Raw genomic sequence first — 19,157 nt, forward strand, 5'->3', positions numbered from 1 at the left:
ACTGGCATGGTTCTAGAACTTGAGACCTCTGGGCAACAATACCTAGCCTTTCTATGAGCACCTACGAACAGTTTCTCCTGGGAGGAGGTATCAACCTCCGTCTCCCCCTCAGTTGGTATACCCTGAGCTGTATGTGCTTGGCAGGTTGGAGATGGTCCTGCCGCTGCACTCTGTGGCTTCCCCTTTCTTGGTCTCAGGCTCTAGAACAAGGGAGTCAGGTCAGGGTATTCTTTTCCAGTTGTCTTTACCCAAGAATGGAAAGTATTTAACCTGGACACCAGAAGGTAAGATTCATGAGAGCCTTGTGTTGTTCACCACTGAGTCCTCACTGAATCCTAAAGAGTGTCTACCATGTAGCAGGTACTCAATTGTCAGATCAATGAATAGCTGAATGAACATAGTGAATAAGGTAAGAATAAGATTACTGAATTCCTGACTACAAAGTATACAGCAAATTATTAACTGGGTTGTATAAAAGTGAACTGTGTACAACTGTGGCTTTATGTTTTCCAGAAACAGGAGACATCGAGCTAAAAAAACTGGATAATCAAAAGCAAGAGGAAGAAATCCGTTTAAAAACTAGGGATGGGCAGGGGAGGAAATAGGGCATTCCAGATACTTAGCCATCCCCACTCCCAAACAAATATTACCAAACACATGTTCAAACTGAGAAAAAGCAGTTTTAATAATGCACACACATACATTCATAGGACTTTAAAACAAGATGTATAAAATCTTGAGAAAAAAAAAAGAAAGTAAAAAGGAAATCTGCCGTTACTGCCTAAGAGCTGGTGGATCAAGTGGCTGACAGGACTGCCCAGGGTGAACAAATGCACAGATAATGAGGAGAACCAATACTGTTAATGAGTAAGAATAACAACCACAGATCATGCTAACTGCTCTACATGCCCAGCCACCTGTACCCTACTCTTGCCTCCTTAAAGACAAACCAGGACAGCTATCCCCCTAATCCTCCAACTCAGTCGCTTGTTAATGGGCCACCTCCTAAAATTTCTATTTTTTTAAATTAAAAAATTACTCTTGGCTGAAAGACTCCACATATTATTACTGGCCAGTCCCCACCAATTATATTTGTTTTGATAAACATAAAAATGCAAATGCTCCAACTGAGCCTGGATTATAATATGCCATTTGCTATCTTTTATATCTGGGGAGATTTCTGTGAAGTCCAAAGCAAGCTACTATTTGCGCTTCAAAACAAAAATGCCAGTCTCCCAAAAGATGACAAAGGCACCACTGCCATCAGGAGATAAGACAGAAAATGTACAAATGCTGTTACTTGACTGCTACATAGATGCATTTTGTGCATGGAGAGCCTCTTCACTTAGCATGATATAACTAATAGAATTATATTTTCAGATAACAAGAAAAGCAGTTTAGAAAAGGCAAACAGTTACACACAAAAGCATAAACACTTACAAGTACCTTGATTTTCAGCTTGCAAGAAGGGTAATAAGTTTGACATACATATCCAGAAAATTAGACAAGGTGATTTTTGGCACAGTAATATTGCCAAACACACCACCACTCAGTGCAAGCTTTGTTTGCCAAGTCCCCAAAGTGGCCTGACATTCTCTGTGCAATGAACATCTTCTCCCTCTCCACTATCCCATTAACTGGGCAACAACAGCAGGAGGGAGACAACGTGTGGGGACTTAAGAGGGAAAAGGAAAATACTTGATTTGAGAGAAAAAACATGGGCTACTTGTGCTAAAAGAGAATCACAAAATTTTTATGAGAACCCAAATGCAAATACTGGACTATAACCTGGAGACTGAAGACCTCTACCAGAGTCATAAATGCAAGGGCCTAAACTGATGTCTGGCCATTTATTTTAAAGGGACACATGAAGTATTTTTCTCTAATGGAGAAAGACAATTAAAAATAGAGTTTTCTTATTGGAACTGTTAAATAAAAATGTATCAAAGTGGTTTTAAATTTGATGGGCAGTTATCTGTTGAAACTGCAATATAAAAGGGTCACTTAAAAAGAAAAACCTGAATAACCCACTTGTCCCCCCATCAATATACACGATTAGAAAATATTTACACACTGTAATTACAAGCAATATAAGCAGTATTTTATACTTTTCAGGTTTTGTACACTTTACACAATGCAAAATGAGAAAAATATGAACACTTATAAAATTACACACAAATAATGTATCTACAAAGTATTAAATTACAGAGTGAAAGCCCCCATTGTTGGGCAGATAGATGCCAGAGTTTCAAGGTTCTGTCAAATATAACTCTTTGTATCTATCTAACTGTAAGTGGCATTTTGTAACAATACCCTTGAGAGGTAGTATCAAGATAATATTCTTACCAGTAAACTCAACACAGAATAAAACTTTGTTGGTCTGACTCTTAGAGCCTCAGTCAGCGTTAGGTTTTTGGAAACTAGACTTATTTAGACTTCCTTATAAAATCTCTAACTGCCCAATGCTTGACATGAGCTCAAAAGTTACTGATGCTTTTTTAAATGATAAATTTAAGATAAAATGTTTTTTACTCCTAAGCCTCAATTTAGAGGTAGAAAGTTATTTTTCAAAATTTATTTTCTCAAACCATAAACATCAAGTCCAGTTCCCTTCCCCCTCCGTCATCTTTCTCCTGCACAACTGGAGACACTAGAGTGCTCAGGAGAACAGGTCACCCAAGCCAATACAGAACAAAAAAAAGTTGGCATTCTCTTTCAGGAAACAAATCCTCCTAAAAGGGACACTCGGTCAATAAAAGAAATTTTCAGTTGGCTAGTGAGAGTCTATTATCACCAAAGACTTAAAAGGGCCGTTGGCTAAAACCAGCATGTGCACTTCTCCTAACCCCGCACCATTTAAACCAAAGGATGGCTTTCCAGTGTTTAAGAATTTAGAGCAGCTGTGGTTTTCAAGTGCAACAACTTCAGGTATAAGCACACGTGTGCACATGAGAGTGCACACGCACGCGCGCACGCGCGCACACACACACACACACACACACACACACACACACACACACACACACAGTGTCCCAAAGAATAGATATCATACAGGTCTCTACCAAAGTTATATACTCATGAAAACAGATTTTTGGAAACTTGTTCAGATCTTCAGGCTTTTACAATATAGATTTCTGTAATATGGTTATCAACAGCCAGGATTCTAAGATTTAGCCAAGATTCTAAGACTTAGCCAGTATTTAAAAAAAATATATGCACTTAAAAGAAATTCAAAACAAACTGCACATGACTGTTTTGGCATAAAAACTGAGCCACTATTTTACAGCTTAGCTTCTTCCCCTTAAGGGGATCTGAAAATACACCAAACTTCTGTTTCTCAACTGTTTAAATGTATTTTTAAAAACCTAATAAATTTTTAATCTTAAATAGTGATGGAAAATGCATGGATTGAAACTTCCCTGTGGTTTATAGGAGTTAAAGAAGAGATATATGCGTTTTATTACTAAACTCAGTTCTATGCTTTCCCTTTTGATCCTAAAATAACAAAGAAGGAAAATTAAACCCAACTGGAACATGGTCTTGGTTTCCATGTCCAACTCCTTAAGTTGGTCCAAACTCTTTTCTTACATATTTCCTGTCATTCCCCAGTGCCACAAATACTATTCTAAAGAAAGATAATGGCTTACAATTTAACGAGAGGAGTTAATAGAGACAGGTTAGACACTTAACTATTAGCTGCTTTTACCCCTCCTCTTTTTATAAGACTGCTCTCTTAAAAGGTCAGTTGCCTTAACAGTTAAGCAGATCACATTTCATATCTGCTTCAGAAATGACAATTTCTTCATTACCAGCATCATACTAGATATGCAAGTGGCACATTTGCTGTACATTTTCTTAGCATTCCATTGAATTCTGTAATAATCCTTTCTTCTCCTCTAGGAAAGACTCTTATTGAGTTTCTCTTCATATTTTTGCTGCTACAACTCCTGTTAAGAATCTGGTACCCAGAAGTCATGAAGCTGCCCCTAAAAAAGGGAAGGGGAAAAGAAGATAAAGGAAAATTTAATCATATTATGAATTGATCCTTATGAAACATCAGACAATAAACTTTGATAATGGAAGTAATAAAATCTTTATATTGTACATGTCTCTGAAAAGTTATGGTGATCACATTCCAATTTCACATTCTGTGGACGAACTATAAAAAAAAGTATAAAATAAGTACAGGATATTTTTCTCATCAGTAGGCACTGAGAGGGACATATTTAAGGAGATTAATATGTTAAGCTAATGTAGTTTTGCTATTAAATTATTGTTTTAATGCCACATCAGCACAGATGGCCAGCCTTAAACAAAAAAAAAAACACCTATTGAGGTTAGAAATTAAAACAATAACAAAATATAAATTAGAGGGATTGCTCTTCTTAGTTAATATTCAGTGTTCCTGTTATCTTGATAAAATATAAGCAACTTCCTGGCCCTGGCTACTCAACGTTTAGTCAGTCTCTGGACCAGCAGCATTGGCATCAATCTAAGAACTTGTTAGAAGGGCAAGCTATCTATCTTAGGGCCCATTCCAGACCTATGAATCAGAATTTGCATTTCAGCAAGTTGTCACTTGATTTCTACGTATGTTAACAAATTTGAGAGGCATCATTTTAGATAATTCTACATAAGTTAGTTTGTAAACAAGCAGGATGGAAAACTTATTAGCAGGTGTTAGAAAAATGTCCCTCTTAGGCAAAGGCTCCTTAGATATAAATGAAAAACATAAGTGACAAAAGAAAACAAAATAATAAACTAGACTTCATCACAATTAAAAACTTTTATGCTACAAATGATACCACTGGGGCAATGAAAAGAAAACACACAGAATGGGAGAAAATATTTGCAAATTGTATACCTAATAAGGGATTTATATCTAGAACATGGAGAATTCTTACAACTCAATAACAAAAAGAAATAATCCAATTAAAAATGGGCAAAGGATCTAAACAGACATTTCTGCAAAGAAACTATACACCAAATGGCCAATAAGTATAAGAGAAGATGCTCAACATCATTAGTCATTGGGGAAATATAAATTAAAACCATATGAGATTCTACTTCCCACCCCCAATGTGGCTTGAGACAATAAGAATTGTTGGAATGTGGAGAAATTCAAAATCTCATACATTCTGGTGGGAATGTAAAATGATAGAGCCACTTCGGAAAATAGTCTGGTAGTTTCTCAAAATGTTTAACATAGAATTACCACAGGGCCCAGAAATTCTACTGCCAGGTACATGCAGTAGATGTTTTCATTTGAAAACATATTCACACAAAAACTTGTATGTAAATGTCCATGGAAGCATTATTTGTAATAGCCAGAAAGTGGAAACAACTCAAATGTCCATCTAATAAGTGGATAAGTAAAATGTGATATAGTCATATAATGGAATATCATTTGGTAATAGAAGCCACAACATGGATTCACTTATCATTATTGTCAAGCAAAAGAAGCCAGTCACAAAAGACCACACAGTATATCTCATTTATAGGCAATATCCAGAATAGGCAAATCTATACAGACAAAGTAGATTAGTATTTGCCTAGGGCTTGGGGGGAGTGAGGAGGTGTTTGAGGATGGTGGAGGAATGGGGAATGACTGTTAATGGGTATGGAATTTCTTTTTGGGGTGACAAAAATGTTCTAAAGTGAGACTGTGGTGATGGTATTCACTCTTTGAATATGCTAAAAACCACCGTACACGTTGAGTGAAAAGATGGTATGTGAATTATATCTCAATAGAGCTGCTAAAAAAATGTCCCTCATTGAATAACCTCCATTTGATGCAATCTAACATTTTTAAATGGGCCCAACCACTCCTGGAAATAAATTAATGAATATCAAGCAAACAAAAACAAAAAAAATATACAAAGCATGTATTGTTATACTGTACTTTGTTCCAAATAATATGAGGAGTACCATTTAGCAAAAATATTAAGAATAAAACTATTTAATAAAATGATAGATACCTGAGTAGGCCGACAGTTCTGGATTATTTCCTGCCATTTCCCATGTATCCTGGCAACCAAGTCTTTCACCTTAAAAATATCAAAAAGGGAAAAAGGTATCAGATCTAAAACATCCTCACCTACAATCAACTTAACACTTGAAACAAAAGATCTGATAGTTGTGACAGGCCCATACCCAACAACTCAATTTGATTTCTGTCAAGAAAGAGGAAAAAAAACTACTCATTTCTTGGCTTTCAAATCATAGCAATTAATAAGGCTTTCCTTTATGCTTTCATCATTCAAAATATTGAATACTTAGAATTCAATTTTTCTGTTAATTATTTATTTATTTTGAGACAGAGTCTCACTCTGTTGCCTAGGGTAGAGTGCCGTGGCATTAGCCTAGCTCACAGCAACCTCAAATTCCTGGGCTCAAGCAAACGTTCTGTCTCAGCCTCCCAAGTAGCTGGGACTACAGGCAGGCGCCACCATGCCCGGCTAATTTTTTCTATATATTTTTAGTTGGTCAATTAATTTCTTTCTCATTTTAGTAGAGACAGGATCTCATTCTTGCTCAGGCTGGTCTTGAACTCCTGAGCTCAAATGATTTTCCCACTTTGGCCTCCGAGAGTGCTAGGATTACAGGTGTGAGCCACCGCACCCGGCCTGTTAATTATTAAATATCACTCAGGAACATTTCATTTGAGAGAGGTAGAAATTATAAAAAGAAACAAAAGGGTCACCAATAAAAACATAATCTCTGCCTTTAAATGAACTTACGCTTACACTTTAGACTTCCTGGCTTTTGAACACCCAGACTGAGAAGCTGAAGGGTGCTCTGTATTATAGGGCTCCAGGCTTTGGGTGTTCCCTCCCTTCCCAGCTGTTGAGTTTGAAAGACTTAAGGCCACAAAAAATGTTTGTCATTTGTTCCTTTCCACATCAGAAGATCCAAAATTCACTGTTACTCCCCTCCATGTTTTTGTAAAGTACTATGAATCCTCCTTAAGTACTTGATATATTCCTACATTAGGAGATTTAGCAAGTCTGTGCAAAACTCAAACTTTACCACAATAACAAAACTCTACCACTCCAGAGATTCTCAATTAGCTATTGAACATAACTGCTTGAGAAAAAATGTTTTAAATAAGTCAGGAATTTTATAGCTGCTTTAAGTTTATAAAGTAAATTGCAACCTCTGCTTTCTCCTCCATCTGGAGTTCAGTAAATTTCTTCTAAAACAATCACCAACTTTTCTACAAGAGGCTTTTGGAGAGGCAGGCAACTCACCTATTTCAGCAGGACCATCCCCTGAAGCAATCTCCATAGACCACTGTGTCACTCTCCACACTAAGTAAGAGGAGCCCTGGCACCAATCTATGCTTTAAGAAGCATAAACACTGGGTGGGCCCATTTTAGCATGTCTGTCACCAGTACTACCAGCCATAACCACCGAGTTTTACAGGCCAGTAACGCTAGTCAACATTCAAAAGCATATGCTTCTGAAACTAGAGTTTCTACTCTAAGCTATGCCCTACATATATTTGAAAATCTGATATAATTTCATTATTTACTTACTTTTGTATTTAACTTAAATTTAATAAAACAAATATGTATACTAAATCCAAATGGCACTGTTTAATTGACTAACCTTTACAGCTAATTAATGTAAGATATAAAATTACAAAGCTAAGATTTCACATTCAATGACTATCCAAACACAAGAGGCAAAAAAGAATCAGCACTGCATTACATTGCAAAGCTAATCTGGGAATAAAAAAATCCTTAGGAGAGAGTTTTTAAAAAGTGTTGTTTAATTTTATGTTTCAGAAAAAACTGTCAAATCATTCTATTAATACTAAAGTTCTAGGTTGAGAGGTTGGGTGGATGATCAGAGATTACTTAATGGGTACAAAGGTTTGGGTGATGGATACCCTAAAAACCCTGACTTCACCACTATGCAATCTCTGCATTTAACATTACAATTGTACCCCATACATTTAGACAAAAAATAAAACCAAACCAAATCCCTAAAACTGCTTTCCTACTCCATATTCATATATTTGGCTTTTCTATTGTCTTTGAATATATAAAACCTCTAAGAAAAAAAGCTTAGCACACTTACTGCTGAATTATTTTCATCCTAGAGCTCAGACTGGGTGATGCAGGACCCACAGATTTGAAGAGTCCTTCCTTTAATACATTCTTCAATGGAATATTCAAACAATAACAGCTAATCTATTTCTTCTCTATGAATAAAACAAGTTTTCAACCATCATAAAATTCATAACCACTGTTTTATAACTTGTATATTTATTTATCAATGCTTCAACCCTTGAAGCTTACTTAAACATGAAGGTTTTAATTTGTATAGATGAGAAAAACTAAGAAGTTTCATTAGTATTGGAAGAAGTTTTCTCCTTGGGTAGTAGGAGTTTCAGAACAGAAAGTAAATAGAAGCTGATTTATTTCTGTTATTAAAGGAGAAAGTCATATTTCTAATCTTATATGTACTTTTTTTGAAAAGAGGCTTTTGTGTTTCTTGATGTAACCAAGATTAAACAAAAAAACTAGTATGTAAGGAAAAAACACACTTACCTTAGTTCTATAAAAAAGTCTTGCATCTTCCCTAATATCACATTTAACATGCTTTTCCAAAGCCCCACAGAGTAGCACGAAGTGTTTCTGTGCAACACAAATGCAAAGGATGAAAAACAACTTTGAAGCATTACAAATTAACAAAGAAGAGATTATACATTTGGAGCAACTAAATCATTTAAAAACCTATCATTTCCCAGTCTGATGTTAACCATGCAACGTAATAGCAGTCATATCAGTAAAAGTAGTCACTTCCATGACAATGAGACTGCTATGGTTTATTCATAGTTTTAAAATATACACAAAAATAAAAGTTGTTTTGCCACATATTAACTCACATTAATGAAAATTAACTCCAGGGCTCAGACTTGGTGATGTAGAACTCAGAAATTAGAAGAGTAATTCCTTTAACACATTTTCAATCTCTCTCTTTTCTTTTTAAAGAGACAGGGTCTCACTCACCCAGGCGGAGTACAGTGGCATAATCACAGCTCACTGCATACTTAAACTCCTGGGCTCAAATGATCCTCCTACCTCAGCCTCCTAAGTAGCTGGGGCTACTGGTGTGAGCCACCATACCTGGATAATTTTTACATTTTTTTGTAGAGATGGAGTCTCACTATGTTGCCCAGGCCAGTCTCGAACTCCTAGCCTCAAGTGATCCTTGCATCTTGGCCTCCCAAAAGGATGGGATTATAGGTGTGAGCCACAGTGCTCAGCCCTTTAACACAATATCTAATAGAATATTCAAATCATAGCTAACGTATTTTTCTATCAGCAAAACAAGCTTTTATTAATAGAGTACCATACTGAATTAAAACTTGGAAAAATTAAGGGAATACTGAATTTGAGAAATTAAGTGTCTTAAATTTTAGAATGTACAGTTCTAAACAGTTACTCTCATACATCCTTGGTGAGAATATAAATGAACACTTTTTGGGAGGGAAATGTGATAATAACTGTTATAAAATAATTAAAATTTGAAATATTTATAATCTTTGACCCAGGAATTCTACTTCTAGGAATTTATCATATAGATATGCTTACACAAGTGGGCAGAGATATATGAATAAGCATATTTATGTCAGCACTATGTATAATCACAAAAAAAATACAATGTTCATTAATAAAGGTTTTGAAATACCACAGTTATTAGACAGAAGTGCTAAAATCTTAAAGTTTCAAATAATAGTTTGCAAATAATTCTAATAGTATGACTCCATTTTTATTAAAATAATTATGCTAGTATATGCATAAATTATGGAGAAATTTACAATAGGGCACTGGATTCTAAGAGTCTTTTTGTACCTTATGAGGTTTTACAATAATCACTGATTGGTTTTTAATCAGAAAAAACAATTTAGAAAATATAAAAACCATAATAAGAATATTATAAGATAAATGACTACATTAGAAGATTCCAATCAGGAGAACAAACATAGTTCTATGTACTTTAGCATTTATAAAAACATATGAACCAGTCTTGTGTCCTTTCTATCATACCTAGGAGATCTACTGAGTTTTAAAACAAAAATTGGAATAGCTAAGATATGTAACAAGGAATTAAATAAGAAGTTTCTCCAGGAATATGGGAAGAATAGAATAATTCAAAATGAAAACCTTGATATGGGGATATGATTTAGAAATGCATTTCTAAAGTAGCCTGAATTACCATCAGTTCAATTCTGAAGGCAAATGTTATTCCTAAAGAAAAAAAAGGGGGTGGGGTGGGGGTGGAAGAAGAGATGGGATGGGAAGAAACCAGCTAAAAGCTGACCCATTTGGGTGACCTTGGTATCTTATGAATATATTATACTGTTGCCAAGTTATGATGGGTAAGTTCCACTACTACAAACAGAACTAACATTTGCTGGCAATTCTTTTCAATATGATGTGGTTGCAAGGTTACTATTACTCCCTCTTTCCACTGTACACTGGGATTTCTATAGCAAAACTAGTTAATTTTTATTAAGTTTTCTCTTATATAAGGCATGCTGATTCATCCCATCAATAGTGCCACCTATTTAAAAACAGCAGCAACAACAAAAACACTAAATACTACCTACCCGTTGTCCAGAAGAAAAAGAATGCGAACAACTAACTTCACCGACTAAATGAAGAAGAATGTAGGTCAGGTAATATGCCTGTTAGAGAAATGAATAAAATTAACACCTATGAATTAGCTAACATAGATGTCATGACAATTTATACATTAGGAAAGTTTCCCGGGAAGGATAAAGGATATCCTAAAGTTAACCCAGCTGGTAAGTAAATAGCACTTTAACTAGGCTTATGATTTCTAACTCAAGGGCATTCTTTTTACCACCTTGTGACTGACTGCCTTAATAAAGGGCTACCAAAAATACTCTCAGTATTAAATTACCAACAACCATCCTTTTAACTAAATTTTCAACTTTGAAGTTTACTGAAGAATTTCATGACGGTAATAAATTTTAAAAAATCATGCACTTTATGTTTGCTAGAATGTATCTTATCTACAAATCCAGAAATGCTCATGCTATCAGCCTATGGTTAGGAAGCTGGTATCAGTTATGTTCACATGTACTCTTTGAGACCTAGCCCTGGATACCTGCTTTTCAAGTTCTAAATGAAGGCTGTCATCAATAGTGCCATTTGGTTGTTCAGCCCTTTTCTTCAAGACCATTTTCTTTAACAAATCAGAAGGCTTCATTTGTACAAGATAACGATGTAGGACTGATATCTATCAAAAGAAAAAGGAAACAATGAACAATACTAAGCAATATAGTTGTTTTCTCTTAAGTTATTTTTTCCCAGTGTCTTCCCTGTTCATTTTGTCCCTTTAGCGTTCTCTATAGTCCAATGATATCCATTTTCCCATTACTTAAAACTCCTCAATTGCTTAAAAAGGATTTTAAGTTAAAGATTTAGTACTTGTAATTTAGGATAAATGCTTAGGAGGAGACCAAATGATATTACAAGAGAGAGGCTATAGGGATTGCTTACTTTGTGAAATTATTTAAAAGTGAACAAAGTGGAATCTCCTTATAGATAGAAGTCATTGAATTCTGAAAAGAAATACTACAAGTTGTGGTAAAAATCACAACTAGATTGTGTAATGTGAATATCAACTAGTGAGTCTGAGGGTTAATTATCCATGTAGTTCTATTTTACACAGGCAAAAAAGGAAAAGGTAACAGAATAAAAGTTAGGAGGAGATGGTAGAAATCTCATCCCTGGATCTCTTTTGATGGCAGTAAATATCAATGAAAAGAATGAGGCCGGGCGCTGTGGCTCACGCCTGTAATCCTAGCTCTTGGGAGGCCGAGGCGGGCGGATTGCTCAAGGTCAGGAGTTCAAAACCAGCCTGAGCAAGAGCGAGACCCCGTCTCTACTATAAATAGAAAGAAATTAATTGGCCAACTGATATATATATATAAAAAAAATTAGCCGGGCATGGTGGCGCATGCCTGTAGTCCCAGCTACTCGGGAGGCTGAGGCAGAAGGATCGCTCGAGCCCAGGAGTTTTTTTTTTTTTTTTTTTTTGAGACAGAGTCTCGCTTTGTTGCCCAGGCTAGAGTGAGTGCCGTGGCGTCAGCCTAGCTCACAGCAACCTCAAACTCCTGGGCTCGAGCGATCCTTCTGCCTCAGCCTCCCGGGTAGCTGGGACTACAGGCATGCGCCACCATGCCCGGCTAATTTTTTTTTTTTATATATATATCAGTTGGCCAATTAATTTCTTTCTATTTATAGTAGAGACGGGGTCTCGCTCTTGCTCAGGCTGGTTTTGAACTCCTGACCTTGAGCAATCCGCCCGCCTCGGCCTCCCAAGAGCTAGGATTACAGGCGTGAGCCACAGCGCCCGGCCGAGCCCAGGAGTTTGAGGTTGCTGTGAGCTAGGCTGACGCCACGGCACTCACTCTAGCCTGGGCAAGAAAGCGAGACTCTGTCTCAAAAAAAAAAAAGAAAAAAAAGAATGAGAGCTATTTGCTAATTCACCTTGGTGGCTCAGGAATGGTCCCCATATATCTGGATCTACTTCAACTCTACTAAAGCAGAAACCAGCTGTCGCCATCAGTCTCTCTGTACCTTATAAGTACCTTATACTTACTTTTATCGCTGTTATCACACTAACCCACAATGGTTTATTTTGTTTCAACTACTAGACTATGTTTCCAAGGGCAGAGTCTCTAATCTAATCCATTTGTTTTTTTAATCCCCAGGACCTGGTAGAGTGCCCTGTACTGAATTGTAATTCAAACAAGAAGAATGCAAGGACATCCATATCCAGGTTTATGCTGAATTTTCAAAATTCATCTAAGGGTAGCTCTATTAGTGCTATCAATGTTTCTAAAAAGCCTTCAGAATTTCTCAAAGAGTATGACTTCCAAAGGACATGTTTATACACACTTACATACACATGATATATTCACTTCTCAACAAGTACTGCAGGGCAACCACATTTTAAGCTCTATGATCTAAAAAGATTAATATTAAAATAGATAAAAGATAAAATTAATGTACAGTGGTTCTGCAATTTCTTTTTTTGAGACAGAGTCTCGCAATGCAATTTCTAATCTTGTGATAAAATTGCTTGATAAGTGGAACTAATTCAATAAATGATGTCACATTCATATAATTGCACACTATGATTTTCCCAGTAGTTTATTTACACATTAATTCATCTGACTGTCCATAACTATCCTATGTGGTAACAGGGTGTAACCATCTCCATTTCACAGATGAAGACATTGGATCTTGTTAGTTAAGTACCATGCTAAAGATTACATGAATAGTATCCTGTGCCTGTGAGTTGAGATCTAATTCTAGGATTTATCAATTTTCCTTACTCCTCACTACCACTCCCATTTATTAAAAACAAAAATGTATACATACCTGCAGATTATTGGCATTAGGGACATCTTCATGTTTCTCATCCAAAAGCTTTGAAATAATCACTAGACTGAGGCACTGTCTCAGTTGCCTGGAATTAGAGTTTAAAAATATTTAGAATGTATTTTAATCAATACTGCTTGATAAGCAAATGAATGAGCCAATAGGAATTCTAGTTCTAATCGGAAATACAGGCAATGGTTCAAGGGAAAGTTGTACAAGAACATAGATGCTATTAGAGAACAGCAAAATTTTGATATAAATATTTGCAGATAAAGGTAGACAGAATTGCTTAAAGTTCAGTAAATCATTTAAGAGCTTTTTTTTTTTTTTTTTTTTTTTTTGAGACAGAGTCTCGCTTTGTTGCCCAGGCTAGAGTGAGTGCCGTGGCGTCAGCCTAGCTCACAGCAACCTCAAACTCCTGGGCTCAAGCAATCCTTCTGCCTCAGCCTCCCGAGTAGCTGGGACTATAGGCATGCGCCACCATGCCCGGCTAATTTTTTCTATATATATTAGTTGGCCAATTAATTTCTTTCTATTTATAGTAGAGACGGGGTCTTGCTCTTGCTCAGGCTGGTTTCGAACTCCTGACCTCGAGCAATCCGCCTGCCTCGGCCTCCCAGAGTGCTAGGATTACAGGCGTGAGCCACCGCGTCCGGCCATTTAAGAGCTTTTATCTTTGACCCTGCTGATTTACTGAAAGAAAACCTGTTTTGTTGTTGGAATTTCTTTCTACTGAACAAAGAAAAAAAGAAGCCATCTCATCGTCTTTTATAGAAGGTATCATCTGTAGTAAGTTATCAGATAAACTGAAATTTAAAAATCAACAATATTACATAATGATCTGAGTTAAGCATCAGAGTTAGGCTATCAATGCCTTTTCCCACATACTGAATATGAAATAAAAATCTGATCTAGGCCGGGCGCTGTGGCTCACGCCTGTAATCCTAGCTCTTGGGAGGCCGAGGCGGGTGGATTGCTCAAGGTCAGGAGTTCAAAACCAGCCTGAGCAAGAGCGAGACCCCGTCTCTACTATAAATAGAAAGAAATTAATTGGCCAACTGATATATATATAAAAAATTAGCCGGGCATGGTGGCGCATGCCTGTAGTCCCAGCTACTCGGGAGGCTGAGGCAGAAGGATCACTCAAGCCCAGGAGTTTGAGGTTGCTGTGAGCTAGGCTGACGCCACGGCACTCACTCTAGCCTGGACAACAAAGCGAGACTCTGTCTCAAAAAAAAAAAAAAAAAAAAAAATCTGATCTAAAATTCAAAGAATGATGAATGGAAATAAAGAACCCAAAGCATTCCATTAATGTAAACATTATAAAATCTCTTAATATTTAATTCTCACTTTTCAATACCTTCCACGTGATGTCCAGTTAGGGACCAGCTGTACCAACCATAGAAGGTTGTGGGGATGATTGGAGAGTTCATTTATGCCCAGACAGAGTTCAGGCACCTGAAAAAAAAACAAGCAAGATTATTTTTCAAACAGTACATCCAACAGATCATCTACACCCCTTCTTGCCCTAATAGAAGCACTATTACAAAACAGAGCATTCATTTTTAGAAACAGCATGGAGTCTAGAATGTGCTAAAATACATACAATACGCAGATTCAGTTTTATCTTAAACAGAATGAACAGATACATTTATCAGGATTTCACTTGGTGTGCATGTTTGGTGCTACATCATCTCTTTATCTACATTTAAACAGTCCTTCTTGGAAGAATAAACTGATATAAATACAAGTACCAGTTTCCAAACGTGTATAATTAGAGTTGTACAAGATCATAGATGTTCCTGATCTGGGATTTCTTACATTTTAGGGATCCTATTCCAGTATTTTTAAGCCTAACACTCCCAAAATATGTACAAATATTATCAATTTTTTTAAAAAGCCTAAAAGTTGCTTCAAAATAATCTGATGAGTAGAGGAAGGAAATATGGGGTGGGCTTAACAGATCAGGCAAGATTGATTAAATCTCGATAATTGTTGAAGCTAGGTGATAGGTATTTAGGTGTTCATTATACTTTTTGTACCACTTTTTGCATGTTTTACATTTTCTACCAAAAAAGGTTAAAAAAATAATTTTTTAAAAGGTCTAACAAAATATTATATAACAAAAACTACATATGTTCCTCCTCCACAAGGCTACAGAAGTTCAACTCAAATTCTTGTTGTAGGTATGACTCATCCCATCATTTTATTTAGGTCTCTGCTCAAAGGTCATTTCAGAAAGACCTTCCCTGACTCCCTTATATGAAACAGCATACCATCCCTGCCTTGCTACTTTTTATACCCATGCCCTGCTTTCTACATGTACTTATTATCTAAGACTTTGACTAGGACACAAGCCCCATGAGAGCAAAGGCTTTGTTTTTTTCACAGCTGAATCTCTAACAATTACATTAATGCTCAGTCCAGAGAAAATCTCCAATAAACACATTTTTGTTGAATGAACAGCTGCAGTTTTAGAAAAATTATCATAAATTTATTATAACACAGCTCCATCAAACACAGTCCTTTCTTCTATTCATTTTTAATCTGCTAAAGATCTTAACTAAACTTAGAGTATTAATTCTGTATGGACTATAAAAGCAAAATTGTGATGCTGTGCAAAAAAACGAATACTGAAGTTTTAAGTAACGTTACCTTTGTGTTCCAATCTCTGATGTTTTTCATCAGGTTTATCAGGAGGCTTTGAAAATCTACTAGAGGAATCTGTTTCAGCTGTTTTTCCAAACTCATTTTAAACAACATTAAAATCAGCAACATTATTTCACGATCTTGGTAACCTTCTGGATGTATAGATGTGCATAAGCCTAGAAACTTTTTGACATAAATGTACAAACAAAATAACTTCAGGATATATATTTTACTTGAAGAGTTTTAATTATAAAATCATTTTGACAAAAGATGCAAAAGAGAACTTTACAGAAAACTAATGTTAGTAGTTGAATTACATGGTATTCTCTTCATTTTTCATTTTCAAGATTTTATGAACGGTTCAGTATCAATGATTTGATTCAGCCACTAAAAATGTTTTCACACTATTATTAATTCTAGGCCAGGCGCAGTGGCTCACGCCTGTAATTCTAGCACTCTGGGAGGCCAAGGCGGGTGGATCACTGAAGGTCAGGAGTTTGAAACCAGCCCGAGCAATAGCGAGACCCCATCTCTACTAAAGATAGAAATAAATAAATTGGCCAACTAAAAACATATAGAAAAAATTAGCCTGGCATTGTGGCTCCTGCCTGTAGTCCAAGCTACTCCGGAGGCTGAGGAAGAAGGATGCTTGAGCCCAGGAGTTTGAGGTTGCTGTGAGCTAGGCTGATGCCAAAGTGCTCGAGCCAGGGCAACAGAGTGAAACTGTTTCAAAAAAAATAAATAAATAAAATTAAAAAAAAATGTTTTCACACTGTTATAAATTCTTTTTTTTTTTTTTTTTTTTTTTTTTTGAGACAGAGTCTCACTTTGCTGCCCAGGCTAGAGTGAGTGCCATGGCGTCAGCCCAGCTCACAGCAACCTCAATCTCCTGGGCTCAAGGGATCCTCCTGCCTCAGCCTTCCGAGTAGCTGGGACTATAGACATGCGCCACCATGCCCGGCTAATTTTTTCTATATATATTAGTTGGCCAATTAATTCCTTTCTATTTTATAGTAGAGACGGGGTCTTGCTCTTGCTCAGGCTGGTTTCGAACTCCTGACCTCGAGCAATCCGCCCACCTCGGCCTCCCAGAGTGCTAGGATTACACGCGTGAGCCACCAAGCCCGGCCTAATTCTTGATCATTAAATTATATTGTAAGTAATACTTTTTTCTTCATATATCACACTGCTAAAAATTACTGGTTTCCAAACTATTTTAATAACATAACTCTGACCTAAAGTTCCCTTTCATTTTTAATATTAAAATAAAAACAAAAACAGCAAAATCAACTTTTATTGCTAAGAAATTTTAAAGACTGGAAATCAGCTGATAAGAAACTAGTGATTTAAAAAAAAAAAAAAACCATTAACCACAAGACTAAATGGTTCTAATTCTGTGCAAAAGATACACAAAAATGTTTTCTCCTACCTTAACCACATTTAAAATGTTGGTTTCAGGAAGAGTTGAAAAAATTGGCTTACAAGATGAATTTTCATTTCCTCTGTCCCCCGATGTCGTCTGCGTTTCAGAACTATTGAGGAGTGAATAAAGCCACGTGAAATCAGGCACAAAATAATTACTCACTTTTAAGAAATATTGAATAACTTGTTTTAAACCTACTTTTAAAAAACTATATTTTTTGAGCAAGTAGACTCAGTGGAGAAGAAAAGAAAAAAAAAAACAAAACAAAACTATATTTTACTGAGGTATATTTTATATACAATAAAAAGAATGTACCATTTTAAGTTTTGATAAATGTGTGTATGTATATATACATATCTATACACATATATATACATATAAATAAATGTAACCACTATCTGAATCAAGAAATAGGACATTTCCATTGCCCCCACATGTCCCTTCATACCACATCTAAGTCAATCTGATATCCCCCACTCAAGGCAAACACCAATCTGATTTCTCTCTCTATGCATTAGCTTATCCTTGAACCAGCTACTTTTTATCAGGTACTATCCTCATTGCTCTTGGTGTCAGAAAGCTACATAGAAGGTGGCTCTGACTATAAACAACTCAATAGTTAAAGGCCTCCTAGTGGCCTAAAGAAGTTGCCATAGTGATATAAAGAAACAATTTAAAGCACTCCAATTCTGGTTGAGGTTATCAGTGAAGTTTCGTGGAAGAGGAGATGCATGAACTTGCCTTTGAAAAGATAGATGTTTTGAAAAAAAAATAATACATTCATATAGCTAAAAAAATCAAAAGGTACAGTATGTTGTGATAAACGAGCCTCCCAGCCCAGCTCTTCAGCTACTCATTTTCTTTCCCCACAGACAATTACTACTAATTTTAGTCCTTCATTCCACAGGCATTTTATGTACAAACAAATATGAATATTTATCCCATTGTGGTATAATAAGAAATATATTCAGTCTTTGTCTCCAGTTTCTGGCACAAAGCTCCTAAAACCCTCAGAACTTCACATGGGGGTAAGAGCAGCCTCTTTTGTTAATCATATAAACCCCTTTCAACCATACCAGGGTTTATGCTAATGAAGTGACTCTTGAAGTATGGGGACCAGTTGCCAGAGCAACCAACAAGGTGATTAGAGAGTTGAAACTTATAGTTCAACCTAGAGGTCTAGAGATTGAATTAATCACCAATGAACAATGTTTTAATCAATCATCTCTGTGTAATGGAACCTCCATAAAAATCCTAAAGTTCAAACGGCTTCTAGGTTGGTTAATACATCAAGATGCTGGGAAGGTGGTGTACCTGGAGAGGGTATGCAAGCTCCATGCATTCCCACCCCCATACTTTGCCCTACGTATCTCCTCTATTTGACCATTCCTGAGTTGTATCTTTTACAAATAAACCAGTAATAATAAACTCTTTTCCTGGGTTCTATGAGCCATTCTAGCAAATTATCGATTATAAAGAAGGGGTTGTGGGAACTCTCAATTTATAGCTGACAGGTCAGAAGTACAAGAAGCCTGGACTTGTGACTGGCATATGAAGTGAGGGCAGTCTCCTAGGACTGAGCTCTTAACCTGTGGGGTCTGCACTAACTCTGGGTAGTTAGTGCCAGAATTGCATTAAATTTTAGGACACCC

General features: G+C 36.3%; 1 protein-coding gene across 5 annotated transcripts in view; it reads right to left on the bottom strand.

The window, feature by feature from the left end:
* SLF2 (SMC5/6 complex localization factor 2) overlaps positions 1–19,157 on the bottom strand; it is a 50,838-nt gene that overhangs the window by 3,662 nt on the left and 28,019 nt on the right. For 3 of the 5 annotated variants that reach the window (XM_076009846.1, XM_012768955.3, XM_012768968.3), the window contains 9 exons: positions 17,512–17,614; positions 16,089–16,265; positions 14,794–14,891; positions 13,434–13,521; positions 11,149–11,280; positions 10,625–10,702; positions 8,559–8,645; positions 5,979–6,047; positions 661–3,986 (listed from right to left, as the gene is read on the bottom strand). In XM_076009846.1, the coding sequence (XP_075865961.1) occupies positions 3,951–3,986; positions 5,979–6,047; positions 8,559–8,645; positions 10,625–10,702; positions 11,149–11,280; positions 13,434–13,521; positions 14,794–14,891; positions 16,089–16,265; positions 17,512–17,614 (868 nt within the window). In that variant the 3' untranslated portion in view covers positions 661–3,950. Of the gene's footprint in view, positions 1–660; positions 3,987–5,978; positions 6,048–8,558; positions 8,646–10,624; positions 10,703–11,148; positions 11,281–13,433; positions 13,522–14,793; positions 14,892–16,088; positions 16,266–17,511; positions 17,615–19,157 lie in introns of those variants that run through there. The other 2 variants (XR_012922840.1, XR_012922841.1) reach the window with 1 other exon arrangement.

Source organism: Microcebus murinus, chromosome 14 (assembly GCF_040939455.1).
Source record: "Microcebus murinus isolate Inina chromosome 14, M.murinus_Inina_mat1.0, whole genome shotgun sequence".
NCBI classification, from domain to species: Eukaryota; Metazoa; Chordata; class Mammalia; order Primates; family Cheirogaleidae; genus Microcebus; species Microcebus murinus.